Source organism: Apodemus sylvaticus, chromosome 5, assembly GCF_947179515.1.
Source record: "Apodemus sylvaticus chromosome 5, mApoSyl1.1, whole genome shotgun sequence".
NCBI lineage: Eukaryota > Metazoa > Chordata > Mammalia > Rodentia > Muridae > Apodemus > Apodemus sylvaticus.
In genome coordinates this window covers 163,126,594-163,152,905 of record NC_067476.1, presented here as the reverse complement: position 1 = coordinate 163,152,905, position 26,312 = coordinate 163,126,594, and the positions used below count along the sequence as shown (strand labels likewise).

The window sequence follows — 26,312 nt, the reverse complement described above, 5'->3', positions numbered from 1 at the left end:
GCTTCTCATCATTTTTTATTTTGGACTTTGAATGATTTCCTTGTACGTTAGTAGTAAGCAGTGGATTACTTGAGTGCTGTAGTGTATTTTTAAGAGTCTGTATGCGCATGTACGCACATACATGTGCACAGGTGCATGTGTTACTTACTGTAGCTCATTTTAGATGATTTCTAACTTATTTTCCAGGCTCCAGGAACACCTATTATTGCACGGCAGGTGACCCCAACCACCATAATTAAGCAAGTGTCTCAGGCCCAGACGACGGTACAGCCCACTACAACCCTACAGCGCTCTCCCGGGGTACAGGTAAGAAGACTTATCAGTAGGGCTTCATGGCTGGCAATGCATGCTTTTGCTTCTATGCAAAGATGAGGCTTTAGGGTACCAGGTTGAATTTGAGGATGCAGGGGTCAATGAAGAAAGTGATTTTTTTTTTCTGTGTCTGAATGCAGGCTATGTTCTTTCCTTATTTAGCATTAGCAGCATTCAAAAGCTCTTTGTAAAATGTAATTAGGAGTGTCACCTCATTAATATTTGACTCAGGGCATCTTTGAGGAGGGAGTTTGTGCTGAGGAGAGTTTGTGTCTGTGCTATGGCCCCATTACATGCTCATGGACAGTGTTGCTGGTATGTGTGCAAGGTGTCCTCTAGACTTCCTGTGGTAAATTTGTAGATGAGCCTGGGAGGGGAGGATGAGGGAGGGACATTCTCCCTAGTCTTGCTTTCCTCATGTCCTGTAGACACTGGCCTTACCTGGGACAGGTTGATGCTCCTGATCAACCTCTGCAGCTTCTAGCATATAAAGCCAAGGGGAGCTTTCATGACAGGGGCTCCTCTGTTGCACGTTGCAGAGGGTGAAGCAGATATTAAGAGTGGTGGAGCCGGGCAGTGGTGGCACTCGCCTGTAATCCCAGCACTCTGGGAGGCAGAGGCAGGCAGATTTCTGAGTTTGAGGCCAGCCTGGTCTACAGAGTGAGTTCCAGGATAACCAGGGCTATACAGAGAAACCCTGTCTCGGAAAAAAAAAAAAAAAAGAGTGGTGGAAAGGGCTGGTCAGGGAGTTTACAACATGTTTGGAGAGATGTACTTGGCTATGCAGGACATTCCTAAACAGAAGACACATCTGATCAGGGAAACACTTATAGGGAAGATGTCTTTGCCTGGGGAGACAAATGTGGTTAGGGAAGCGTTTTCTTTCTCTCTCTCTCTCTCTCTCTCTCTCTCTCTCTCTCTCTCTCTCTCTCTCTCTGTACTCATTTGGGAGCAGGTGGGAATCAGAGAGCCTCAAAGGCTCCTGATGTTGAGTTTGTGAGCAGCCATACAGTGCAGGGCTCTGTGCACTGTAGTGCAGTACATGGTCTTAGCTGCACTGTTCCCGCATGAGCTGCACCTTGTCCCACTGGAGCCTGAGCTAGCGATGGGCTCTAGGGCAGTCCGCACGTGGGGTTTTCTAAACTTTGCTGAACTCCAAGAGTTCAGCTCCATTTTCTTTGGTAGCTGTGGAGAGCGAGAACATCTTGGAGAACAGTTCTGTCCCAGGCAACTGTAAGCCAGGAGAGAGGCCTATGAGTTACAGAAGCTAGAGTCTGGGAGACCTGAGGTTTCCTGAGGGGAACTTGTACTGCTGCCTATGTCTGATGTCAGTGTCTCTGTGGAGCAGGGGGCTCTAGAAGGTAGTGAAGTGCTTAGTAAATTGTGTGTCATGTTTAATGGTGACAGATGCTTTGAGGTCAGTGGACAGTCTCCAGTCAGGGTAAGTGTGTTGCTCGCCATAGCTGTCAGCTGGAGTGAAGGAAAGGTGTTGAGAAGGGTTCCTGGGTTCTGCTGTTCCTGGCTTGTTGAGTCAGCTCTTAGTTTGTTTTTGCATATCTTCACACGATGTTTTGGTTTGGTGGGTAATACGAGCTTATCATATGGAGACAATTATCACCCCTGAATCTGTTGCCAGCTGCAGGGTAACTTGGGGACCATGAGGCCTGGAAGTGGCTTAGTACTTGTGCAGCTCCCTCATAAGCATCTGTGCCTGCAGTCCTCCAAGGCTTTCTCTAAGGAGCTGAAGCCTTGCCTAAAGCTGCTCTAGAGCTCTCACTCCTTGGTGTGAGTGTGAGATGTCACGCTGGTCCCTGCCTTCAGATGAGGGAGCAGAGGGGAGGCGGTGTTTAAACAACTGGAGTGAGGAAATGTGGGCAGCCAAACTTGTAAAGTCTAATGTAAAAGCCAGTAAGCATTTCATTGTGGTTATTCAAGAATAGAGAAATCTCAGCAAAGAGACTAAGGGCCAGGGGTTTGGAGAATCTGAGCCGGGTGGCGTCTCAGTGCCCATTTGCTTTGCAATTTTTTGCCTAGAACTCACTCTGTAGACCAGGCTGGCCTCAAACTTAGAAATCTGCCTGCCTTTGCCTCCCAAGTGCTGGGACCAAAGGCATGTGCCGCCACCACCTGCCTCCCTCCTCCCCTCAAGATATTTTTCTGTTTGGCCAAGGAGCACCTCTCCACAGTGGGGCTCGTGGAGATCCTGTGCCAGCTGTGCTCCAGCTCTTACACCTGTGCTTCTGCTGTGGCTTCTCGTCAGGCTTTACTTTTGGAAAGCAGAGCACATTAGTGTCTTGTGGGGAGAGGAGGCCCTTCCCTTGTCTTGATGGCCTGTACTGACTCCATGGCAGATGCTGTTTGCTGAAAGGTCACAACTGCTTTTTAGCCAGGGCTCTGAAGAGATGAAAGGGTTCACAGGAGTAGTGTCTGAGATGAGAGCTCATTGTGTATCTGATCCTCCGTGCTTGTCTCTGTGACAGCTGTCAGTCTGACAGACTCTGGACAGTGACAGGTCCAAGCCCATCATACAAAATACACCTCTGTGCTACCAGTGCCCATGGCCACCTCATGTGGTGACAGGACGTGTGACTACTGGCACTTGTTGAGCCGTTTGCTCCCTACATTTTCAGAAGCTGTTTTACTTCCCTTGTGCTGCTTATGCTGCTGCTGAGATGCATTTACCTGTGTTTTGACCTTCTAGCCCCAGTTGGTTTTGGGTGGCTCCGCACAGCCAGCCTCACTTGGAACAGCCACAGCCGTTCAGACAGGGACACCTCAACGTACAGTCCCCGCGGCCAGCACCACCTCCACAGCTGCTACGGTAAGAACTCCCTCTGAGATCCGCAGGGGCAAAGGCAGCCCATTGGTATTAGTGGGGAAATGGAGCTGCTATACAGAGGGGCTTGAGAATATTTTGGGGCCCACAAGCCAACCAAGAGCAGTGGTGCATTGAAGGGACCCACGTGAGAGCTTGGGCTCTGTCTTCCCCTCATAGGGTGACCTGAAGGGGCTGGCCACTGAGGAATGGTAGGAAAGGGCCCTGAGCACTCTACTTGGGATCTAAGATGCCTATGGAAACGGCATAGATGTAGCTGCTGAGCACCTGTGATCTGGGCATCTGTCTGTCTGTCTGTCTGTCTGTCTTCACTGCTTTTCCTTTATATACCTGGAGCTTTAGAGAAGCTGGGGCCATATTTTGCAACTTCTCTTTTTGTGTTCTTTGCCAAACATGCTTAGTCAGCCCTGCCCCAACCGACTGACGTCAGGGTGTGTCTTGGTAGATGCAGGCTTGGTGGCCTTCAGAGTGGCTGATTGCCCTTCTGAGAAGATTATGGCTTGTGCAAGAAGTAGTGTGTTTTGAAGGATATTTAGATGCTGAGTTTACGTCATTTAGACCTGTACATATTGCACTGCAGTGAGATCCTGTGGGGAAATCTGTAACTTACACTTTTTTTTAAATTTTAATACAGGAAACTATGGAAAATGTGAAAAAATGCAAAAGTTTTCTATCTACATTAATAAAACTGGCTTCCTCTGGTAAACAGTCTACAGAGACAGCGGCTAATGTGAAAGATTTAGTACAAAACTTACTGGTAAGAACTCACATGAAACACTCTGTTTCAGAGCATGCTGTGTGACCTGCAGCCCATGGTCAGCCTGTGGAAGGGTCTGGAAAGGAAGGGGGGGGTGCACTGTTGCTAGGATGTGTGGATTGCTTGACAGGACTGTTCTGGGGACTTGGCTAATACCCCAATGTTCTTACTGCACTGAGATTGGTCACCTGAGGAGACGTGCCAGCACTAGGAAGGAAGGTTAGAGGGCCCCTTAGAAGCACCTGCCTGTGCTCGAGAGTTGCAGAACATATGTCTGACAGCCAGTGTTGCTTCAGGTGGCAGCCCACCATCTCCTCCTTTCCCCTTTTAAAACTGAAGGAAACAGGGAGGGTCCTTAAACTCCAGTTTGTGGACAAGGGGTCTCTGCACCTGCCCATGGCCCTGCTCCTCTTCGCACCCCTTGAACATGCGATGCTGGCCTCTAAAAGGTTCCTGTGCTACTGCTGGGCAGAACTGACCTCTGCCATTGGTTGGTGCTCCTGTGCCCCTGCCTGTCCCACGGAGATTTTATTTTGGCAGCTTGCTGGGGTCAGGGTTTGAACTGGGCTTCTTGCCTTGTGTTGCAGTTAACTCTGTCCCTCTAACCTGAAACCTCTACTTCCTTGCTCTGTTTTCTTTTCTGTTTCTTTGAACAGGAAGCACAGAGATTTTGAGAGTGTTGTTTCCTGGGTTTTGGCTGGTGGAGTTTGTTGGTTCTGTCCTGCTCTCCTGGCCCTTTTCCTTTCCCTCCCCCCAGGGGTTTGCAGGCCAGGCATGGGTGGCATGCTCCAACCACTCTGCTGCCAGCAAGCCCCATCCCTGTCTAGTGCTGTCTTCCCCACCTGCTGGTCCTGTTCACTCCTTAGCGGTGTCCACCTTTCATCAGGGCCCAGGGAGCCTCCACCGAGCTCATTCTTATGTGAACTCTTTGTGGTGTTTGACTCCAAGGCTGCCCCTGCTGCCTTTGCTTCAGTCAGACTAGGGCTTGGCTGCCTGCAGCGCATGCCATTCCGAGGATCAGAAATATCCAAGCCTATGTGCCTGCCCTTGGTCACTTGTGCCCTTCTCAGAGCCCAGTGAAGATGTGCTCCTCACTCCCAGGCCGGCTGCTGACGCCTTGTGCTCTGGTGGTGCTGACGGCCTCCCTTCTCCCCTGCCAGCTTGAAATCCAGCTTTGTGTTACTCTTAGAAGATTGCTGCTGTAAACCTGCTCCCAGCAGTCAGCCCCTGCTCTGCCTGCTGCTGCCTTATCCAGGTTTTGCAAACCCTGGACAGATGCTGGAGTAGTGTGGGGTGCCACGCTTCATGGCAGCAAGGCCCCTGCCCCACTTCAAGTGTCCAGTTCTCACCCATCTTACTGTTTTCTTTAGTCTTTACATGAGTCTTCAGGTGTCTGAGACAACTGTGTGCCTTCCTTGTAGACTCTTATGCTTCCCCTTCGGTGCTGGGTAGGCCTAACTGGGTGCTGGTCTCTCCCGACAGACACCCTGCTCCTGACTGGGCTAGAATTGCCCTTGCCACTCTGTAACACACACATTTGTTTCCTAGCAAAACACCTGGGACTGGTGCCTGGTAGAACCCAAGTGAAAACACTTGACTGAGAAGCCTATGGGAGGGTGTTAACCTGGCCCAGTAACTAGCCAGCTAGAGACATGCTCACCAGACAAGCTGCTGCTCAGGGTCCAAGGGGCACGAGACATATTCTCCTAGGGATCTGCATCAGTTACATTGGGCATGGTATACTGACACACTTGCTGTCAGAAGTGCTAGACCAGTGTGGTGCTAGGGTTTATGGTGTGTGCTGTGAAGTTGTGTGGAAATGCGTCACGGCAGTTGCTATGCAAGGTCCTGCAATGTCAGTGTGGTTTGTTTTTCAGGATGGGAAAATTGAAGCAGAAGATTTCACTAGCAGGTTATATCGAGAACTGAACTCTTCACCTCAGCCTTACCTTGTGCCTTTCCTGAAGGTGATTGACAGCTTGTGCTGCATGCAGCAGTGTGGTTCAATCAGGGGTGGGCATCACAGATTCCACCTGGCGTGGCTAGGACAGAACTGGCTTTCTTGCAGCTCAGCCCCAAGATGCGTTCCAGCTCTAACACACTTGTGTAGGGCCAATGCTCCCTGGAAGATGGCTTGCTTCCTGCATAATCCTGAGGACCCTGACATTGGCGCCTCTTGGAGATGCATTTTGTTTCTGAAGTGCATTGTAGCCAGTTCTCACTAAGAAAGTCCTGGTCAATGAGTATGTTTGGAGTTGAGTGACAGGCGGGGGATTAGTACCTGACACTGTAGATGTATATTATTACATCTGGATGAAGTGATATTAGCCATGGGGCTTTTCTGGAGGATTATGCTGCTGAATTTTTAAGATACTAAAAGCAGTAACATTCCTGTTGTGCCTGACCCTATCTCTGTCTATCCTCAGAGGAGCTTACCTGCCTTGAGACAGCTGACCCCAGACTCCGCGGCCTTCATCCAGCAGAGCCAGCAGCAGCAGCCGCCTGCCTCGCAGGCCACGACTGCACTGACAGCTGTGGTGCTGAGCAGTTCGGTGCAGCGCACAGCTGGGAAGACGGCTGCCTCGGTGACCAGCGCCCTCCAACCCCCGGTCATCAGCCTCACGCAGCCCACACAGGTTGGCGTTGGCAAACAGGCGCCGCCCACACCACTGGTATGAAGGCGCGAGCCTGGCATGGTGCTCTTGCCAGCCGTCATGCCACTTAACTCACCAGCCCTGGCTTGGAGCCCCTTTCTGGAAAGAGCAGGCAAGGAAGCTCCTGCTAGGAAAACGTGTGGTTGTTCTCTTAAGTAATTAAAGTGTGAGCTGCAGGTTGAGGCCCACGTCTTTGTATTGTGTTTTTCATAGAATGAAGTGAACTTCTTGGCTCATTTACTGACAGGCCATTAATATGTTGTTGGGGTTTTCAGTACAGGAGCACAGTGTTTAGTGGGCCTCTTAGGAGGATACTCTTAGGACTTTGAGTGATGCCTGAATGTTCAACCCTTTGAGGTTGGGAAGGAGATGGGTTGGTCAGGCTTTGCTTTCCTGGGATAGAGCTGGATGAAGGCAGCAGTGCTCAGGGAAAGCCGAGGGCTGCTGCAGGGAGATCTGGCTTTGTTAGTTGCATTTAGAGTGTATGTACACCTGCCCGTGAACAGCACAGCCTCACCACACATAAAAGGCAACCGTCAAAAGGCGGCTGAGTGTATAGTACCTGTGGAAGAGCATTTATGAGGTCTTAGGTCTGATTCCCAGCTCCGGGTGGAGGTGAATGACAGGCGATTAGAATTGTTGTAAATGCAGCTTAAGAATGAGTGAGTATTTGCAGGTGGTGCAGTGCCTCATGCAGGGTGGGTGTTAGGGAGGCCAGACTCCTGGGTGCTGGCTGCCCTGGTAGAGCTTGCTTTTGCTTTACTCTGTTGGTAGTGAGGAAGAGGTGAGAGCAGGCTGAAGCACCACATCTGAGCAGGTCTTCTCACTGGGCAGGCATTCCTGTGTCTTTTGTTTTCTTTCACATGGTTTCAAGAGGTACTGTGCTGTCCAGCAGTCAACACCCTGATTTACCCAGAAGGCAATTCTGTGGAAGAGCATGCTCTCTTTGTGAGGGTCTTACCTCTGGTCCTGGTTCTGTCAGTTGTCGCCTTGAGTGCTGGATTGCATGCAGATTCATTTTCATTGGGTTGGTTTTAACTGTCAATTTGGAATAATGTAGAATCATCTGGGAAGAATGCTCTTAATGAGAAATTATCTAGATCAGAACTTATCGAGATCAGAACGGCATGTAGGTATGTCTGTGGGGTTGAGTTTGATTGATGTAGGAAGACTTACTCTGAGTGTTGGTGACACTGTTTCCTGGGTCCTGAACTGTGTAGCAGCTCAGAAAGCTAGCTGCACAGATGTGGTATGACTAGTTTCTGTTGTTTCTTCTGTGACTTCCCTGCCAGGATAGATTGTGACTGGGAATTGTAAGCCAAATAAACCTCTTCCATCAATTATTCTATCAGGCTGTTTAATCAGTCAGAAGTTATACTAGAACAGTGGCATTTCTTTTCACAAACATGAACATGGCGTGTTCAGCCACCTGGTCCCTGCTGTGTCTGTCCCGAGCCCCTCTTAGACTCCCAGGCTCTGCTATGCCTGTGTGTGCAGCTGAGGCAGAGAGGCCAACTTTGTGCAAGCCTGGGCTTGAGGCCAGAGGGTCTTAGAACCCATGGAAATGAGCCACTTTTCTGGATCTTCATTTAATGGGTTCTCAGTGGAAAGCTCTAGCCTGAGTTGCCCATCCTGTGTGGTGTGAGCACCTTGTTCTGTTGCAAAAACAGTTCTGGTGCAGGCCTCGACCTCAGTCCTTTGCAAGTGTCTTGTTACATGTGCTCAGCAAGAACACAGACACCTTTTTTTTTTTGAAAGAGTTGGGGTTCAAGTCCTAGAAGGGTTTCAGAATCCTGCAGACACTGTGATACTGTGTTACACCACCACCCACACAAAAAGGCTCCTTTATATAAACTAGAATTCTTCCAGGAAAGTTCTTAGCCCAGAGATTTATGGTCAGGCCATCAGGGAGCTTCATGTGGGCCAGACCCAGAACACATCCAGTGCTGTGGGCTCTTGGAGCCATTGTAGGCCAAGGCAATGTGCAGGGCAGTAGAGCTGAGCAGCCCTGATGTATGGACCGACCACCCTTGGGATAAGCATGGTTCAGAGGGGACATGCTGTATTAGGACTTGGAGAACCAAGTTCAGGGTAGGACTTGGAGATCCATCTTCACTCCAATAGAAAAGTAATCTGACCCTATAGAAAACTTAGAATAGAAATAAGTCATTCGACAAATGGCTGTCAGGCTGCAGTGCCAGTCTGCTGACAGGTGGGAGAAGTCCATGTTCCTTGTGGGGCCTGAGCGTAGTACATTTTGCTCTGCTGCCGCCCTCTAGGCTGCATGTGGGTCCAATGCAGGTCCCAAGTGTCACGTGCCCCATGTACTTGCTCTGCTGTGCTGTGACCTGGTGTAGTGCCATTCTGTCTTTGTCTATAGCTTTGGAAGCGGCTTGTTTGGAAGTGTAGAGGCTTGTTGCAGACTCCTAGTGCCAGGCTTTTAGATGTAGAGTAAGGTGTACGTCTGGACTTCCGGAGCTTCTGGCAGGGCAAGGTTGGGGTAGCGCCGATGAAGCTGATAGCTGGCTTCATGGGTCAGTGTGGTGGCCCTAGGATGTGTGTGTGCTCATGCACTATGCTGGCTGTGCCCCAGGTGATCCAGCAGCCCCCGAAGCCTGGAGCCTTGATCCGGCCCCCGCAGGTGACCTTGACGCAGACACCCATGGTCGCATTGCGGCAGCCTCACAACCGGATCATGCTCACCACACCACAGCAGATCCAACTGAACCAGCTGCAGCCAGGTGAGGCCCGGCTGCTGCCACCCAGGACTGGCTAGTCCTGGAAATGGCCAGTTGTGGGACTGGTACTTGATTTCATTTAATCATTGTGATAAAATTAATTTATGCACATAGCTCAGTGATTTCATTTATGAGGTTTGTGCAAGCCATTACCCTTGTCAACGTGGTTTTTTAATTCTCTGAATTATATACATCACACTGTTAGTATCTGTTAGATACTTCTAGCTAGACCTTCTAGCTGCCTGTCTCCCTACTGGGCAAACAGCCTGGCCGGCCAGGCCCTGCAGCTCTCAGACCTTCTCATACCTTGTGCCAGTGGTTTACATGTTCTCAACCCTCCTTTCTCTCCATCTCCCTTCCTCTAGCTTCCCTCCTTCTCTCCCCCATCACCCTGTTTTTCCTAGAGTTAGTCTGGATTGCATGGTATAAATGTTGTTCCCACCCTCTAAAAACCTATAAAAAACCAGACATCTGCTTTGCTCTTGGGGTTTGAAGGGAAGGTTTCTCTCTCTTCAAGGCCCCATCATGATGCCTGTGGTGAGACACTGACCCTTCTGAGGCTCTTCCCACTTCAAGGCCTGACCATGATCAAGTTTCTTCTGGAGTGTAATTCTCTATTAGCTCTTTCCCACTCGACTTAGGCCTTTAGGTCATAACAGTTTCCCCCTCACCCTTTTCCCCCCAAGGCAGTCTCACTGTTGTTATCCTGGCCCTAAATTCCTGGGCTCCAGAAATTCTCCTGCTTCAGTCTCCTAGGTTAGACTTTAGATATATAGCATATGTCTGCTTACTCTTAGTCCCTTGCAGGAGTCATTCCTGTACTTCAGCAGTTGGAAGGAGCTGGGAATGGTGGTGCATATTTGTAATCCCAGTACTCAGAACAGCCAGGGCGACACAGAGAAACTTTGTCTCACGCCCCACCCCCCAAAAAAGAGTTTGAAGAAATACAGGCAAGTAGATGCTTGAAGGATGTAACTAAACCTTTAAAAATCAAACAAAACTTAGGGGTTAATTGTTAGCTACATTTTAAACTTTTATCTTTAAACCTTGTAAGTCATTGTATCCTTTGAAGTTTCATTTAGAAAGCCACAAGGGGTACGCACGCCCACCCCCTCCCCCCACATATGGCACACATACATATATACATATAACATGTATATATATGACACATACATATATGGCACACACATGTATGTACACATACATACGGCATGTATAACATGTGTATATACAGCACACATAATATATATGGCACATATACATATATACATATAACACAGGTATATATATATGGCACCTACATATATATGGCAAACATACATATATACATGTAACACATATGACACACATGGCACACATATTCATATACACACATGACATACATATATATGTATATATGGCACACATAATATGACATGCATACATATATAGCACACACATATATGGGACATATACATATAACAAATACGTACATTTGATACAGACATATACATATAACAAATACGTACATTTGATACACACATATATATGGCATACATACATATATACATATAACACACATATATAAAACACACACACACACACACACACACACATATATATCACATACCCATTGTAAAGACACATGAGAATGCTTCTTTAGAGTCTGTGCTGGTGAGGAAGGGATTTAGATAGGGCACAGGGATGGGGTCTACTATAATCAGTGGCACTATGTTGGATTTGCACTGTAGTTTTCCTAAGACTGTTTTTCTTTCTCCTCATGTGTAAGCATGTATTCTTCCTTATTTTTTTTCAGATTTCACACATATATACAACATGTTGTGATAAAATCCACCCTCCTGACCATCTCCTCCCAACTTCTTTCAGACCGTTCACCTTCTTCCCAATTCTATGCATTTAAAAAAAAACCCAAACCCTCGTAGTCTGTTGGTACTTCAGGTTATGTGTATGGGTACAGGATTATGAACTGGAGCATGAGCAGTCTATCCAGGGTGCATCCTTGGAGAAACAGCTAGGAGCCTCTTCCTATCCATGCTAGAATTAAAAATAAAACAAACAAAATACCACAACAACTTCAATATTGTTTCCTGTGGGGTGTTTTGCCTCCATGTATGTGTGTATACCATGTGCGTGCCTGGTGTCCTTGAAGGCCAGAAGAGGGTGTTGGATTCCCTGGAACTGGTGTCAGCCATTATGTGGTTATTAGGAATCAAGCCTAGGTCCTCTGGAAGAGGAAGTGCTCTTAATCACTGAGCCATCTCTTCCTTCCTCTCCTATGCTGGGATTTTAATGGGCTTGATCTTAGAAGATGTTGAATGTGCAGCTATAGCTAGCTGCCTTGAGTTTATATGTGCAAAGACCTTTCATATTTAGCAAACAGTTTCCTAGCTGTCTTCCACAGTCTCTTGCCTTTCCACCTCCTCATTCTGGGATGATCACTGAGCCTTAGAAGGGGAGAAGATGTGGTAAAGGTGTCCCATTTAGGACTGAGCATGCTGCAGCCTCTGATTCTGTGTGTGTGTGTGTGTGTGTGTGTGTGTGTGTGTGTAGGTAACCACAGAGTTCAGAAGACGGCATTGGATCTCTGGAGCTGTAGTTGCAGTTGTTATAAACTGGGTACTGGGAGCCGAGTGTGGGTCCTCTAAAGAGCAGTGCAGGCACTTCACCACTGAGCAGTCCAGCGATGTAACTTAAATACTTTCGTGTGCACTGTAGAGCTCAGAGTTGTGTCACTGTGATGAATGAAGAGATGGCAGTTTCTCCCTGGGCTTGTAAAGCCAGCAGAGTCAGTCCTCCAGTAACAGCCTCTGGTGTCCACTGTGTCTTTGACTTTGCAGTCCCTGTGGTGAAACCTACCGTGTTACCTGGAACCAAAGCCCTTTCTACTGTATCTGCACAAGCAGCTGCTGCACAGAAAAACAAGCTCAAGGAGCCAGGGGGAGGCTCCTTCCGGTAAGGACTGAAGCCTGTGTGCTTTAGGGAGCGCACGGGAGGGACTCAGGTTCTCTGCTGATTTCCCTGCTGGGTCTTTCCTACTGGCTCTTGGCACGGATAGTGTCAGGCCTGTTTGTTCTCCTTGGGTCTGACCACACATCTCTGTCAGTGTGAGCTCCCGGCGTGGATGCAGAGTATCAGCTTGCTTCATTCATGCCTTCTGCAGGGATGGAGAACAGGTCAGCTGACTTGGTGCCAACGGAGTGCACCTAGGTGACTACCATTTATAATGCAGATGGCCCTCGTCACCCTGCCCACTGTGACTCTGGATGAACAGAGAGCAGCTTTCCCGGACATTGCTGTGTCTTGAGATTCTTGTGTGCGTGCACCAGAGGCCAAGCTGTGACCTTCACTGTGATGAGCAGTGGTGGCTGTTTGCATTTCAGGGAGACTCTTCATCCCCAGATTGAGTAAATGAGGCTGGGTAGAGCTGGGAGCGACCAGGCAGAGCAGGACAGGTCACCTGAGTGGGTCAGCAGAGAGGCTAGGTGTGCATATAGGCATACTTGGCTAGGGCTCCTGTTGGGTCTGCTGGAAGAGCCCAGGTACACCCATTCCCTGCACTCATATCTTACCTACTAGAAGCCATTTTCCAGGATAAGGCCAGGGCCGCTCTTCAGGGGAGAGTGGTCAGAACAGGGACAAGCAAAGGCAGCATGAGCTGTGGTTACCTCATCACATCAGGGCAGGGCTCAGGCAGTGACTTGCGTTGGGCTGGGCTCCTTCCTATAGCCCAGGCTGAGACGGTCATCTGGGTGGTCAGCACTGAATCAAAGGCTGAGGAGAAGTAAGCTACTGATTAACTTGTAAGCAGTAGGAAGGTTGAGGGTGTTCAGGCTTCAGGATGCCTCCGACATCCTGGTCAGCACTGAGGTTACTCTCAGAGTACACACAGTAGCAGGTAGCAGGGTGGGAAGGGCAGTGTGGTTCAGTGAAGACCTCCAAGAGTCAAGCTGCGAGGAGGACCTTCCTGTCATCCTATGAGAGTGTGCCAAGGGTGTCCATGTTAAAGACAGGCTGAAGGGTGTTCATTGAGGGACTATTGCTAGATGTAGACCTCCCCAGTGAAGAGGTTAGTCTTGGGACAGCGGCCACATGTGGATAGGTTCTTATGTTGGGCCATTTTCACAAGCTAACATCTGTCTGGGACTGGCTGGTATTGCTCTGTGGTGGCTCTGAGAGTTTTGTGCTTGTTCTTCCTCTACCTCCTCTGAAAGCTGTGACTGAAGGAAGAAATTTTTTTCTTGTCTTGAGAAGTTTTCAGGTAACATGGAGTCTTCAAAGTAACAGATGGTGTTCTAGGTTTTGTCTTCTTGGGACATACTGTTGCCTGTGGGCCCAGAGCTCTCTGTCGACTCAGTTTACCTACGACCCTACACAGTTCTTCCTCTGAACACTAATTTTTAAACAAGGCAGCAAGACACTGTTAGACAACAAGACAGAGATCTGGACACGCAGCATCCCAGTGTAGCCTCGTGTGTGTCTGTGTGTGTATCTGTCCATCTCAGTGCCCTTCTGCTGTTCCCTGCCCTTTGCAAGCTGCCACTGAATTGGAACCACCTTAATGAGCTGTGATTTTCCTCATGCCACAAGAATGTCCCTCTCCTCTTGCAGGGATGATGATGACATCAATGATGTTGCGTCAATGGCTGGAGTGAACCTGTCTGAAGAAAGTGCAAGGATATTGGCCACAAACTCTGAGTTGGTGGGGACGTTGACCCGATCCTGTAAAGATGACACCTTCCTCCTCCCCGCGCCTTTGCAGAGGAGGATACTGGAAATAGGTATGTCTGCACCAGACGATGCCACTGGGATGCTGCATGTCCAGATCTCTGTCTGATGTGTTCCATGACCCTGGCAAGACTCAGTTCCACCCTTCTGCAGTAGCTCCATTGCCTTGTCTTGGGCTCACCCCATAGAGTCTTCTCTGTTGGTTGGCAGGTAGTAGAAGGTGGGCAGTGGCCATCTGCTTCCTGCTTAGATTGCCTTTGATTGTACAAAGTAGTAACTATCGGGTGAGAAAAGCCAGTGCCGTGATAAAGAGAAGCTGGGTAAGTACCATAAAGTGCTTTTTTTCTGCATGGCCTGCAGGTAAAAAGCACGGCATCACGGAACTGCATCCAGATGTAGTGAGTTACGTGTCTCATGCCACACAGCAAAGGCTGCAGAATCTTGTAGAAAAAATATCTGAAACGGCTCAGCAGAAAAACTTCTCTTATAAGGTAATGAGGCTGTTCTCCTGGGGAGAATGTTGGTGTTCTCACCTCCTGACCTGGGCTGTGTGGAAGCCTGGCTGTCCTGGTTACCTGTAGGTGCTCTTGCATTTGGGCTGGGAAGTACTCTGCAGTTAGCCCGCTTTGGAAGATGGGGCTGTGAGCTTAGGAGATTATGGAGTCTTGTATTCTTATTCCATCTGAAGTGCTCAGTTCCTGCATCTTGAGCCATGAGCTGCAACTGCAGGCTCTCTGCCATGTGGGGTATGCGTGCATGCATGTGTGCGTTTGTATGTGTGAGTGAATGAAGTGGATTTTCAGCCAGAATATCTCTTGGACAGTTGCACAGATGAAGGAGCCTTTGTCTGAGCCTTCAGAACAGCTCACTGTGAATTGTCAGCTTTCAAACACTTATAAAGTTGGAATTGGTAGTGCACACCTTTATTCCTAGTACTCGGGAGGCAGAGGGAGACGGATCTCTTTGAGCTCAAGCCCAGCCTTGTCTATAAATCAAGTTCCAGGACAGCCAGGGCTACACAGAGAAACCCTGTCTCAAAAACAAAAACAAACAAACATTTCCACACAGAAGGACTTAAATATCTCTTAAAAATGACAAAGTGCATCAAGTGGAAACCACCTTTTATGGGACTCCTGGTGACTGGATGAGACTCCCTGTTCTTGTGAGGTCATGGCGGACTGCTGAGGTGTGAGCAGCTGCTACCACCACGGAGCTGTGTGCACTGTCCATCTGTGTGAGGCACGCTCATGTTTGTTGAAGTCCAAATCTGTGGTTGACAGTGTTTTTACTGACTTTTTTTTTTTTTGGTAGGATGATGACCGATACGAACAAGCAAGTGATGTCCGGGCTCAGCTCAAATTCTTTGAACAGCTGGATCAGATTGAAAAGCAGAGGAAAGATGAGCAGGAGAGGGAGATCTTGATGCGGGCAGCAAAGGCAAGTTAAACCCCGTCTCCAGCTCAGGTCCTCCACTCCTGGCTGCGCAGCAGGCACCTGGCTTGTCATGCTCAGCACCCTGGAAGAAGGGGTTGTGAGTGGAGGAGGATAGGTGGATGCTTCAGCTGCTGGAGGATGCGCTGCAGTCGGAGATTTGATGGAAATAAGAGATGTGGCTCTCTCATTTTGTTAGTTAATTAATTAATTTTAAAAAATGTTTCATTTTTGAAATAAGGTCTTCTTATGTAGCTCTGGCTGTCCTGGAACTCACTGTGTAGACCAGGCTGGCCTTGAACTTACAGAGATCTTCCTGCTTCTGCCTTCTGAGTGTTGGGATTAAAGGTGTGGGCTTTTTAAAGATTCTGACGTCTTCCCTTCCTTGTGGGTTCATTTTGCCCTTCAGTCTAGAACATTCAGAGCTACATGTAGGAACATTGTTTATTATTAGAGTAATCTGGAGATGTTAACTCCAGTGTCAAGCTTTTTTGTGCAGTGAGGAGTGACAGCTGAATGCCAGCTCCACTAGCCGCTGGCCCAGTATGTCTGGAAGCTCTGTCTGGGCTTTCTTTCTTAGTCTACACTGAGTCAGGCATATGACAGACAAACTGTATACACATGGCTGACTCTCACTGCATCTGGATGGCAGCGAAGACATTGTTTTTCATGTCATATTACCTAAGCTTTTGTCATTTGGATATAAACATTTATAGAATTAGCAGGAAGTCTGTCACCTGGCTAGATGCTGCTGTAGATTGGACATGGTACTGTGGGTTCAGTGATGCTCACAGAAGACATGACTCTTCCCTTTCTCCTTCTTTCAAAAATAGTCTCGATCCAGACAAGAAGACCCAGAGCAATTAAGGTTGAAGCAGAAAGCAAAAGAGGTGAGCTTCTCTGTTTGGACTCCTCACTGCACTTGCAGTTCATGTTCCTGCTCGGTGCCCACAGAAGAGAGAGTAGTTAAGAAACCTGGGGTTTCTGAATGTGGATATCCATGGCTCATTCATGCTCTCGGGTGGCTAGTCTGCACAGCCCTTTCTGTGCTGTCTGCATTTGCCTGGAGAGGACCTGTCACTTCTCTTTGAGGTTAGATTCCCTAAACCCCTTCTTCTAATCTTTTGAATATTTTAAGGTAAGCTTCTGTTTTAAAAGTGTTGTAATTATTTTTGGTTACAGACATGTCCTTAGTTTTAAAAGCCTCGACTTTAAAGAAGTTGTAACTTAGGAAAGAACGTTTTAAGAAGTTGAAAACATTCTTGGTAGCTGTTGCTACATTTGCAGTAAGAACTCTCAAAGCAATGACAGTTCTGTTTCCTTCCCAACATGAAGATGCAGCAGCAGGAGCTGGCACAGATGCGGCAGCGGGATGCCAACCTCACTGCACTGGCAGCGATCGGGCCCAGGAAAAAGAGGAAAGTGGACTGCACTGGGCCAGGATCGGGAGCAGAGGTACAGCAGAACATGAGGCTGAGGTCTAGAGGGGTGGGGAAGAGAGCGCACCTTCCTTGAATAGCCAGGGGAGCTCCTGGCCTTCAGTGGAGGTGTGGTCTTGTGTTGGACACTTGATTTTCAAGTCGCCCTTTTTGTTCCTATAACATGAGCTAAAACACACGCTCACATGGTCGGCTCTGCTGAGTTCAACCTGACTTGGAAAAGCATGGGGTGGAATTCAGGATTGGCTCTGGTGGGGACAGTGTAAGACAACCTGCAGGGTGTGTGGCCCAGAGAAGTAGCCACCTGTTCGTTGGGCCCAAAGTCTGAGTGTCTTTTAAGCTACCTTAATGGTTACTTTTACTTTAAACTGTTAGTTGTCATTTGCATTTAGAAGAGTAGTAGCAGGCCTGTGTATCTATTGCTCAGTTGTCTTCACTGTCGCTGCTGAGATGCTGGGTCCGTGCATCCCTGGTCCCATGGCTTGGAGGCTGGCGGGGCTGGCATCCGTATGCCTGCCTGCGCTGGGCATGCTTATTCTTGCCTGTGCACTCTCTGCACTGGTTTTCTAGGGTGCTGGTGTGTGTTGTCACTTTTCCTGTCCTTGCCTCTGTGTGTAGTACATCTGGTCTGACTGCTGATACTTTATGAGGTTTTCTGTGTCTTGGGTTCAGTCTCTGGGTGATCAGCCTGCTTCTTCCATTTGCTGAACTGTTGAGACTCACATGTGGGTCTCTGCCTTAGTACATTTGCAACACAAGGGCCATTTTTTCTTCAGGCGCGTTCTGTTCCCATCTGTCTTCCTCTTGGTCTCAGTTACACACACACACTAAACTGTGGCATGACACATAGTCACACGCACTAGACTGTGCTGTGGTCTCCAGTCACACCTGCGCTGGGCTGTGGTGCGTCCCATGTTCATTTGCATCACGGTTCCTCTCTACCCTTCAGACTGGGTCATGTTCCTCTGCCAGAGTGGAGTCGGGCCGGCTCCTATTGGCTGTTGAGCTCCAGTGCAGTTCTCAGTTACAAACAGAGATTTCATTTGAGAGTGTCCAGAGCAGGGGGTCACATATCAGTTAATCCTGCATACCAGACGTTTACACTATGACTCATAATGGTAGCAAAGATACAGTTAGGAGATAGCAGTGAGATAATTTATGGCTAGGGGGTCACCACAACATGAGGAACTGTATTAAAGGGTCATAGCATTAGGAATGTTAGAGAACCATTGGTCTATAGGCTAAATGTTATTGAACTTTAGGCTATATGTTACTGGTCTATAGGCTCTTTGCAAGCTTCCATCTAGTGAGTGGCAGACTTCCCTGTTTGCTACTTTATGATGGCTGGATTGCTCCTATGTCGTTGAACATATGTATTGAAGCTTCCAGCCTCAGTTTCCCCTTACTGTTCTCCCTCAGTTGTGGACTGCTTTTCCTGTTTTAGTGCTTGTCTAGGGCCTGTCACCTGAATGGGCACCTTGGGTCTGATGCAATGAGGCTCCTGGGTGGCTTGTCTATGAAGAATGTGGGCTGAACTCTTGTTTGAGTAGCCATTTCCGTCCACTCAAGTGGACCCACTTGCTATTTATTCTGTTACTACAGCTCTGTGTAGACGTGGGGCATTTTTTTTTTCTAGTCCAGTACAACATAGCACCCCTGTCTGTGTGTGGCTTTGGCTATTTTTACATGAGTCTTAATGGAGAATGACTCTTTATCCATGGGAGGCTTGGATAAAATCACATTTGAACTCTTGTGTTGCCACAAGGCCTTTATTCTATTTTGTCTTTATCCCCATAGAAACTGCTGTCTGCTTTGTGTGCTTAGTCCTGTCCTGTGTGGAGGATGCAGGCAGACTGGATCAGCTCAGAGTAGTGACTTCAGCAGGGCAGTGCTGTCCCTGCCAAGGACTGTTGACCCATCTCTAGCCCTAGTGCCAGCAGTGACTCCCTGTGCAGTGTTCTCTTGGTGTGGAGACAATATCCTAGAGGTACAGGGACATCCCTCTCAGTTCAAATGTAGGTAAAAAGTCTGAGGGTGGAATAGGAAGGAAACCTCCGCCAGAATCTTTATGTAAATGTGTTGCCTGAAAAGCTGCAGCAACTGGGTCTGCTATTCAAGTGTGCAGGCCTGCAAAGCCCACACAGAAGTGAGTACAACCTTGGGCAGCAACTGCACACCTTGAGAAGGACACCAGGGGAGTTAAAAGACATTAGTGAATTTTTTCTGCCAGGTGTTTTTGTGGCTCGCTGAATTATTGTAAGGTGTAAATCCTTGTAACTCATCTCCTGGTTGAGGCATAAATGATCCCAGCACTAGTGGGGAGGGCTTGCAGCATAGCTAAGGCAGTGAGTGAGAGACATTGTCTCAAATATGTAGCAGACTTTAGCTACTTAGTGCCATCTTTTTTCTTCCACTCTTCTCCACCCCTTTCCCACCCTTTCAATTCCCTAATGCTCAATCAGAGAGACAGAAGGATAGAGGGGGAAAGGGGTAACATTATTGTTAGACTACTTTCTGCTGATCAGGGCTCAAGTTCCTTAGGGCAGATTTGATCTTCATCAGTGTATCTAATTTCTTCTTACATACAACTACTTAACAAACTGACCAAGAGCAATCAACAGCAACCAATAACCCACCACCAACAACCAACTCTTGGGAGCCCTAACATTATATATCCTCTAAAGTGTTCCCAGAATTGTGAATGTCCCACAACTGCAGAAACCATCTGTAACTGGCAAAATCATGCTCTTGCTAGAGCATGAGGTGAATCATAGCTGCTGTGTCAGTGTGAAACAGCCCCACACCTGGAATTAAAATGAAACATTCCCAGATTATTTCTGTCTTTTTCAAAGAAAACAGCATTCTCACTACACAAATAAGGTAGCCATTGACTTGTGGCCTAGCATGCATGTATATAGGCAGTGCGCATGCAAGTGTGTGTTCACATTCGTGTCTCCTTGGCATCTTCTCTTTCTTTACTGTGCTCGTGACTCTTTGTTCCAGACAGCAGCTCCTACAGCCCAGACTGGACTTGAACTTGCTTTGTGACTAAGCATGACCTTAGACTCACCACACCCTCCCCATCAAGTTTGGGGATTACCAGTGTGTGCCACCTGCCTTGTATTTATTTTTATTTATTGTTGTTCTTATTGTTTTGGTTTTTGAGACAGGTTTTCTCTGTGTAGCCCTGGCTGTCCTGGAAGTCACTATGTAGACCAGGCTGGCCTTTAACTCAGAGATGCATTCACCTGCCTCTGCCTCCAGATTAAAGATGTGCACCAGTATTCCCTCTTTCTTTACAGTTTTTTTATTGCGTGGCTGGCCTTAAACTCACGGTCTTTCACCTCCCAAGTGCTGGGGTGACAGGTGCTCACAGCCACTCCTGGCTTCTTTGTGAAGGCTATTGTGCTAAGGAAGGTTTTTGTCTGTGTTCTTGTGGTTACTTTCATCCTTACACAATTTGTAAATGTCCCTGGTCTCACTAATGTAATGGTGTCTTCTCTTCACACCTTCTGCCTCCCTTCTCACTTGCAATCCTGTGAGGTTGGCCTCCTGGAGATATTGCTTTTCAGCTCTAGGCTAATTGAACCTGTGTCTTAAGCGGTTTGGGGGAAGATGAAGCCAGCCTCCAGCAACTCAGCCGCGCTTCTTGCTGTTGCCATCCAGTGGTGGCTGATCACATTGTCCTGACCTGCAGGTTGGTTAAAGGCGAGGTGCCATGCTTTCTCTTGCCTTGGTAAGTTAATCACTGGGAGCTGTTGTCACTGCTGTGGTGCCCTGGGCCCTCGCTGTGCTGCAAGCCTTGGTTTGCATAGTTTAAAAGGTTCAGAACTTTTTGCATGACCTCCTTCCTGACTCTCATCACTCTTTTTTCTTTCTCTTTTCTGATTTTCCTTCTTCTCTTCCTGGACTTGCTCAGCACTCCTCTGTGTGTGTCCACACGGCCTCTCCTGTCTCTCCTCTCAGGAAGGGCAGCACCTCTGTGTATGTCCACACGGCCTCCCCTGCCTCTCCTCTCTGTAAGGGCAGGGCTTCTGAGCTGAGCATCTGGAGCCTGTTGCTCACAGGCACAGTGCTGCCCTTGTTACCTCTGCTTGACCAGGAGCTCGGCTGTGGGCGCGCTCTACCTCTAAATGTGGCACCTAGGTGTTTTGTTACTGGTGGGGTGATGGCGCCCTCTCCTGGCAGTACCAGGAACTCTTATCTAGGTTGTTCCACATCTTGCTGTGATTGCTCAGGCCCTGCTCGTGTCTACTGACTCTATGGACACCTGTTTTGTAGACCTTGAACCCCCCTCATTTCTTCCTCTTCCCTCCTCCTCGTGTGGAAGGTTCTGTTCTGCCATCTGAGGACCCATTGCAGCCTTTCCTTTCTCCTGTGTGTGAGGCTCCTTTCTCACTGCCTGTGTTTGGAGCACTGGGGAGCATGTCCTAGGCTCCTCCGTCTCCACCTTGTTGAGAGTGTGGCCATGCTGAGGGCGGCACCCTCTCTCCTGACACCCCTGACTTCGCATGAGCACAGCCTCTCCCAGGAGTTTTGTTAGAGCTTTACACAGGAGAGGTTGCCAGGCTGCCCTGGTGCTGAGCCTCTTAGAATTGATGGCATTTCTTAGCAGAGTTCTAAGTGTCTATTAATGTTCTTCAGATGTTTTGCAGGTGAGCATGGCTCATGTGGGGCAGTTCACAGAGTGAGGACAGAGAGCCATCTGTAAGGATGGTGGCCATTGATAGGTCTGGTCCTATGTAGGCTGTTTTCCCAATGCTACTCTGACCTAATAACTGGCTAGGAGACAGTGGTGTGGATTCATGGTCTTAGAGGTTTCCCCAAGGAACCCTCACTCTGTTCTGAGGTGCAGAGTTCTATCTAGCCTATTCCTGAGGTAGAACTCCTTGGTAAAGAGTCAGGTTGTAACAATGTAACCCTGTGACCTTGGGGAAGAGCTAAAGCCCAGTGCTTCCCTTAGGACATAGAACTAATTCCACAGGCCCTGTGGATAGCATGCTGGACTTCATAAATGAAGACAGACAGACAAGAAATAGACTCACCTTCTTATTTGGTCTTTTTAATAGCCAGGTGGGTAGCCACAACAGTACAACCCAGGAGGCCCAGACAACTCTCCAGGGAGAGTTTTCCTGGTATTGCCACCGTGTGTTGTTATGTCCATGTGTGTTCATGTCTGTGTCCTTGAGTGTTCATGCATGCATGTGTGCGTGTGTGTGTGTGTGTGCGCGTGTGTGTGTCTGTGTGTGTCTGTGTGTGTGTTCGTGTGTCTGTGTGTCTGCCTGTCTGTCTGTCTGTCCAAGACTGTGTCCATGCCCACTCTTGAAACACCTCAGAGTCCTCTGAACTGTGGTTACCATGTTAAGGCTTCAGCTTTTATGTGGGTCCTCGCAAATGTTTTGTTCTTGTGGGTCCCTGTACCAGGCTCTGAGCAGAAGCCTAAATCCTAGGAACACAGTCACTGAATCCATAACCCTTGCTAAGGACTCCCAGGAGCCTCTGTGACTCCACAGGTTGGATGACCTGTGTGTGCTCCCATAGCCCATGAGGGTTTGGATACACTTGGGTGCCATACTCTTCTGAGGACCATTCACTCAGGTCACAGTTCTGAGGCCGAGGGTTAGGCTCTTCTTGCTATGGCAAACCCTGAATGAGTGTAGTGTTCATTGTGCTGTGCCTCAGCCTGTACTTTTGGTTTTACAACCCACTCACATCCTGCTGCTCATGAGGAAGGCCTGTAGCACACAACGGAGAATCCGTGTCCTCTTCTCACCTGACTGCTGACCCCTCAGGTTGAGCAGTGACAGCCGTCCCGCTGAGTTGGAGGCCCAGGTTGGCGTGCCTACATGAAGCTGTCTGGGCCTCATTAGTGTCAGTACTTGCTTGTCAGAAAGTATGGATGCCAGGTTGATCCTGTGTCTCAATTTCTAACTTTTAGCACTTCTTAAATATTGTGCCTGAGATGAGTGTTCCCTGCCCATCCCAGCCCTGCTGTTGGCTGTTGAACCTAAAAGTAGAGGCATGAAATACAGCCCGGACACTGGCCGCACGCATCTTGCCGCCCAGGCAGGGTCTCAGTGGGCCTGGGCCTGGGCATCACGTCGTCATCACCTGAGTTTCTCCCTTGGGCCTATAGTCTCAGTGATTCGGATCAGGTATAGCAAGTGCAAGAAGAGTGAAGCTCACTACTGAAAATGGAGAGGTAGTTTGGACCTCAGCCTGCTCCATGGCTCCAGGACCTGCGGACTCTGACAGTCTCAGCAGACCCTCCTCCTCTACAGGCTTGCTTCCCAGAAACTGGCTTGTTGCTCCTTTCCAGATCACCAAGACTCTCCTCAAGGAAGCTCTTGTGTGTGCTGGACCATGCATAGCCTGAGGTGGTTTTTGGGAGACCGATGGCTTCCCTCATTCCTGCTAACTGCATATCTTTGCTGTGGCCCTTTAAGAGACACCACTAATTTCAGGATGAAGCATAACTTAGAGCTGTTGCTGCCAACAACATCCAAGGAGATTGTCTACCCAAAAGAACATGGCTACCACGGTGATGGTGAAGGCCAGGGCCACAGATAGACAGTGGTGGCTACCAGCATCTGAAGAAAAGTGCCCTATCTTCAGTTGGACTGTCATATGCATGAAGAAACTATGGCCAGGCCATGTAGGCACACTTGTACCTGGCCTGCCAGCCAGCTTCCTGTGACTGCCATCTACTGGCCCCTGGGTCCCTGTGCCTCAAGGGTAAAAAGGTGGTACCTCCAGTTCCCTAAGCTTCAACTATGAAGGCACAGTCAGGACATCACTGCAACTTGTGTACCTGAATACGCAAAGGGAATTTAACCAGCAGGACACACACATGGTTCTCTACTGAGAGAAGAGGAGAGCTGCCCATGGGGATCTGTGGTTTGAGCCCAGCAGGGATCAGTTGGAGGCAGAGATGCGATCAGCTGCTGGAGGCCACTGCTTAGTGGCCAAAGCCAGCCCTAGTACATCTTGTTTCTGAGCAGGAAGGAAGTGGGCTCAGCTCGCTGGATAGCTGTTGTGGCCTAGGGGATGGGTCTGCAGCAAGGCCCAGCCAGGGGAGCAGGGAGCCCCCTTCCCTTGGCCGTGGATCACCGTCCTGACCGCTGAGCAGTCGGCCTCTCCAGCTGACCAACAGCCTGCCCCGCCCATGAGTTCAGGCCTAGTGCCTCTGTCAGCCAAGGAGGGATGCCACAGTCCCAGGTGTGGCATCAAGTGTGGTCTTTGGTCCCCTCACTTGAACCTGTTGGGCAGTATTGTGCTGTATGACGTGGAGAGTGGGGGCTGCGTGCTTCAGAGCCTCTGGATGGGGAGGCTCAGCTTGGTCTTCTCTCCTACTCAGGGCCAAGCCTATGGGGACATTGGGGGGATCCTGAGTGTGTTGTAGAGTGGGGGAGTGGAGGCCTCTGCCCTGCTTAGGGACTTAAATAATACAACTGTGGAAGGGGCTTGACCATGCTGTTTCCTTCAAAACCAGGGCTTTTGGGATAATTGAAAATCCCTCTCTTTCCTAACTGTTCTATGGTCACTAATGCACATGTCTTCTCCTTTCTCTTCACCAGGGCTCAGGCCTGGGCGCAGCAGTCCCAGGCGGCTCCGGCGTGGGAACCCCCAGACAGTTCACACGGCAAAGAATCACGCGGGTCAACCTCAGGGACCTCATATTTTGTTTAGAAAATGAGCGTGAGACAAGCCATTCACTGTTGCTCTACAAAGCATTCCTTAAGTAACAGGATGAGCTGGCGTTTCTGATGGGATGCTTGCGGACGTTTTTATATATTTGCAGATTACGCCTTTTTGTAACAAGCAAATGGGATATTGTTTAAAAACAGCCACCTCTTTACAATGGAGCAGTTTTATACTCCTGTTTATAAATCAGCTCTTCAGTGCGGCAGAAACCGTGTCTGCAGCAGAGAGAACACAAAGGCCTGTGGATGCTCTCACAGGACAGCTGACCCGAGCTCATCCTCGGCTGAGTGGCCTTCTTGCCAAACAAGCCATATTTAAAGACTGATGGAAGCGCTTAGCAAATAATTAGCAGTTGCTCATCCTGTGTGCGTTTTGGTTCTGCTCACCCTGACTCACCCGCTAGGTGTATGTCTACAGCCGATGACCTCATCTCTTATTTTACGTTGTAGCAGTCAGTTGGCGAAGCAAACTGATTTTTTTAGACTATTTATCACCCTCCCCCACCTTGTCCTGTCCCTTACCTCCCTTCTACATGAAGCTCCCCAGGGACACAGGCTCCAAGCAGGGTCCCGTTTCCTCAGTGAGGCCGGGGTGCAGGCCGGGGTGCAGCACCTGTACAAATACGTTTTATTTGCTGCAGTTTGGAAGCTGTAAAGTGGAAGGAAATGAGAGCCTAGGAAATGAGAACCTTTTCAGCGTAAATATATTTTACTTGCACTGTGTTTTTAGCTCAGAGTGAAGACTTAGATGAAATAAAATCAGAGTTGAGAAGAATCAACAACAGACTGTTTCTCAGTGTGGATCAAGTGTTGGAAATGGTTGGTGTATTTTGTCAGTAATTGTACATAATTTTTGGCACATAACATAAAATGGCTATGTAAACTATAATTATTTTGCTAAGAGACTGTATGCAAGCTGTGGCCAACCTCACAGGCGTCCAGAGCAAAGCCCCTTCTTTGTACCTATTTTTTTATTACAAATATACTAATTGGTTCTTTATATTTTCAGAGGTTATTGTATTAAATTGTCTATTGATAGTACTTTTATGACTGTAAATACTTGGCTTTCTCCGTGTGGATTCTCATGTTAGACTTCAATTCGCACGTGTGAACTGAACGCTGATCAGTATTTTTTACAACACCTGAGAACTGTTACACCTTTCATTTTATCTTTTAGGAAATCCCCGTCTTTCCATTTTTTCATGTAAATTTTGCACAGTTACTTGTTAATATGTAAATATTTTACTTTCAGAAATGAAGTTTTTAATTGCTATTGTTTTATATAGGATTGAAAGAAAATTAACTCCTTTATTAAAAACAAATTTATCTGTATTTGTCGTGCCTGTTTTTCCCATTTCTGAGTCTTTCTCTGGTCCTTCTGAATCTAGGACTTAACCGAGCACAGGACCCCTTCTGGGCTGGAGGTGGGGCCAGTCCTCTGTTCTGTTTACCCAGAGGACACCAGAGCTATGTGTGCTTATCCCATTCCAGGCCTTATTCTGTAGACTGTCAGGGGGCGCGCATCGGGGTGTGTGATAAACAGATACCCTGTAAGCAAGCCTGGTTTCAGGTGGGAGGTAGGTAGGCTTACCTGGAGACTCCCCCTCGTTGCCATCCCTGATGTCCTGATCAACAGCTGTAGAGATGAAGGACACAGACCAGGGACCATGGAGAACTGTCTTGGCAGGATGGCCAGAGGCCTAAGATCCAGGCAGTA

At 48.5% G+C, this 26,312-nt stretch overlaps 1 protein-coding gene across 1 annotated transcript in view; it reads left to right on the top strand.

The window, feature by feature from the left end:
* The window catches only part of Taf4 (TATA-box binding protein associated factor 4), a 72,917-nt gene extending 46,990 nt beyond the window's left edge, over nucleotides 1-25,927 (top strand). The window contains 13 exon segments of the mRNA XM_052184497.1: nucleotides 187-306; nucleotides 3,014-3,133; nucleotides 3,783-3,905; nucleotides 5,783-5,872; nucleotides 6,332-6,577; nucleotides 9,153-9,300; nucleotides 12,135-12,249; nucleotides 13,906-14,075; nucleotides 14,383-14,513; nucleotides 15,334-15,459; nucleotides 16,287-16,343; nucleotides 16,789-16,908; nucleotides 24,470-25,927. Of these exon segments, the coding sequence (XP_052040457.1) occupies nucleotides 187-306; nucleotides 3,014-3,133; nucleotides 3,783-3,905; nucleotides 5,783-5,872; nucleotides 6,332-6,577; nucleotides 9,153-9,300; nucleotides 12,135-12,249; nucleotides 13,906-14,075; nucleotides 14,383-14,513; nucleotides 15,334-15,459; nucleotides 16,287-16,343; nucleotides 16,789-16,908; nucleotides 24,470-24,637 (1,734 nt within the window). The 3' untranslated portion in view covers nucleotides 24,638-25,927.
* Nucleotides 25,928-26,312: the final 385 nt, after the last annotated feature.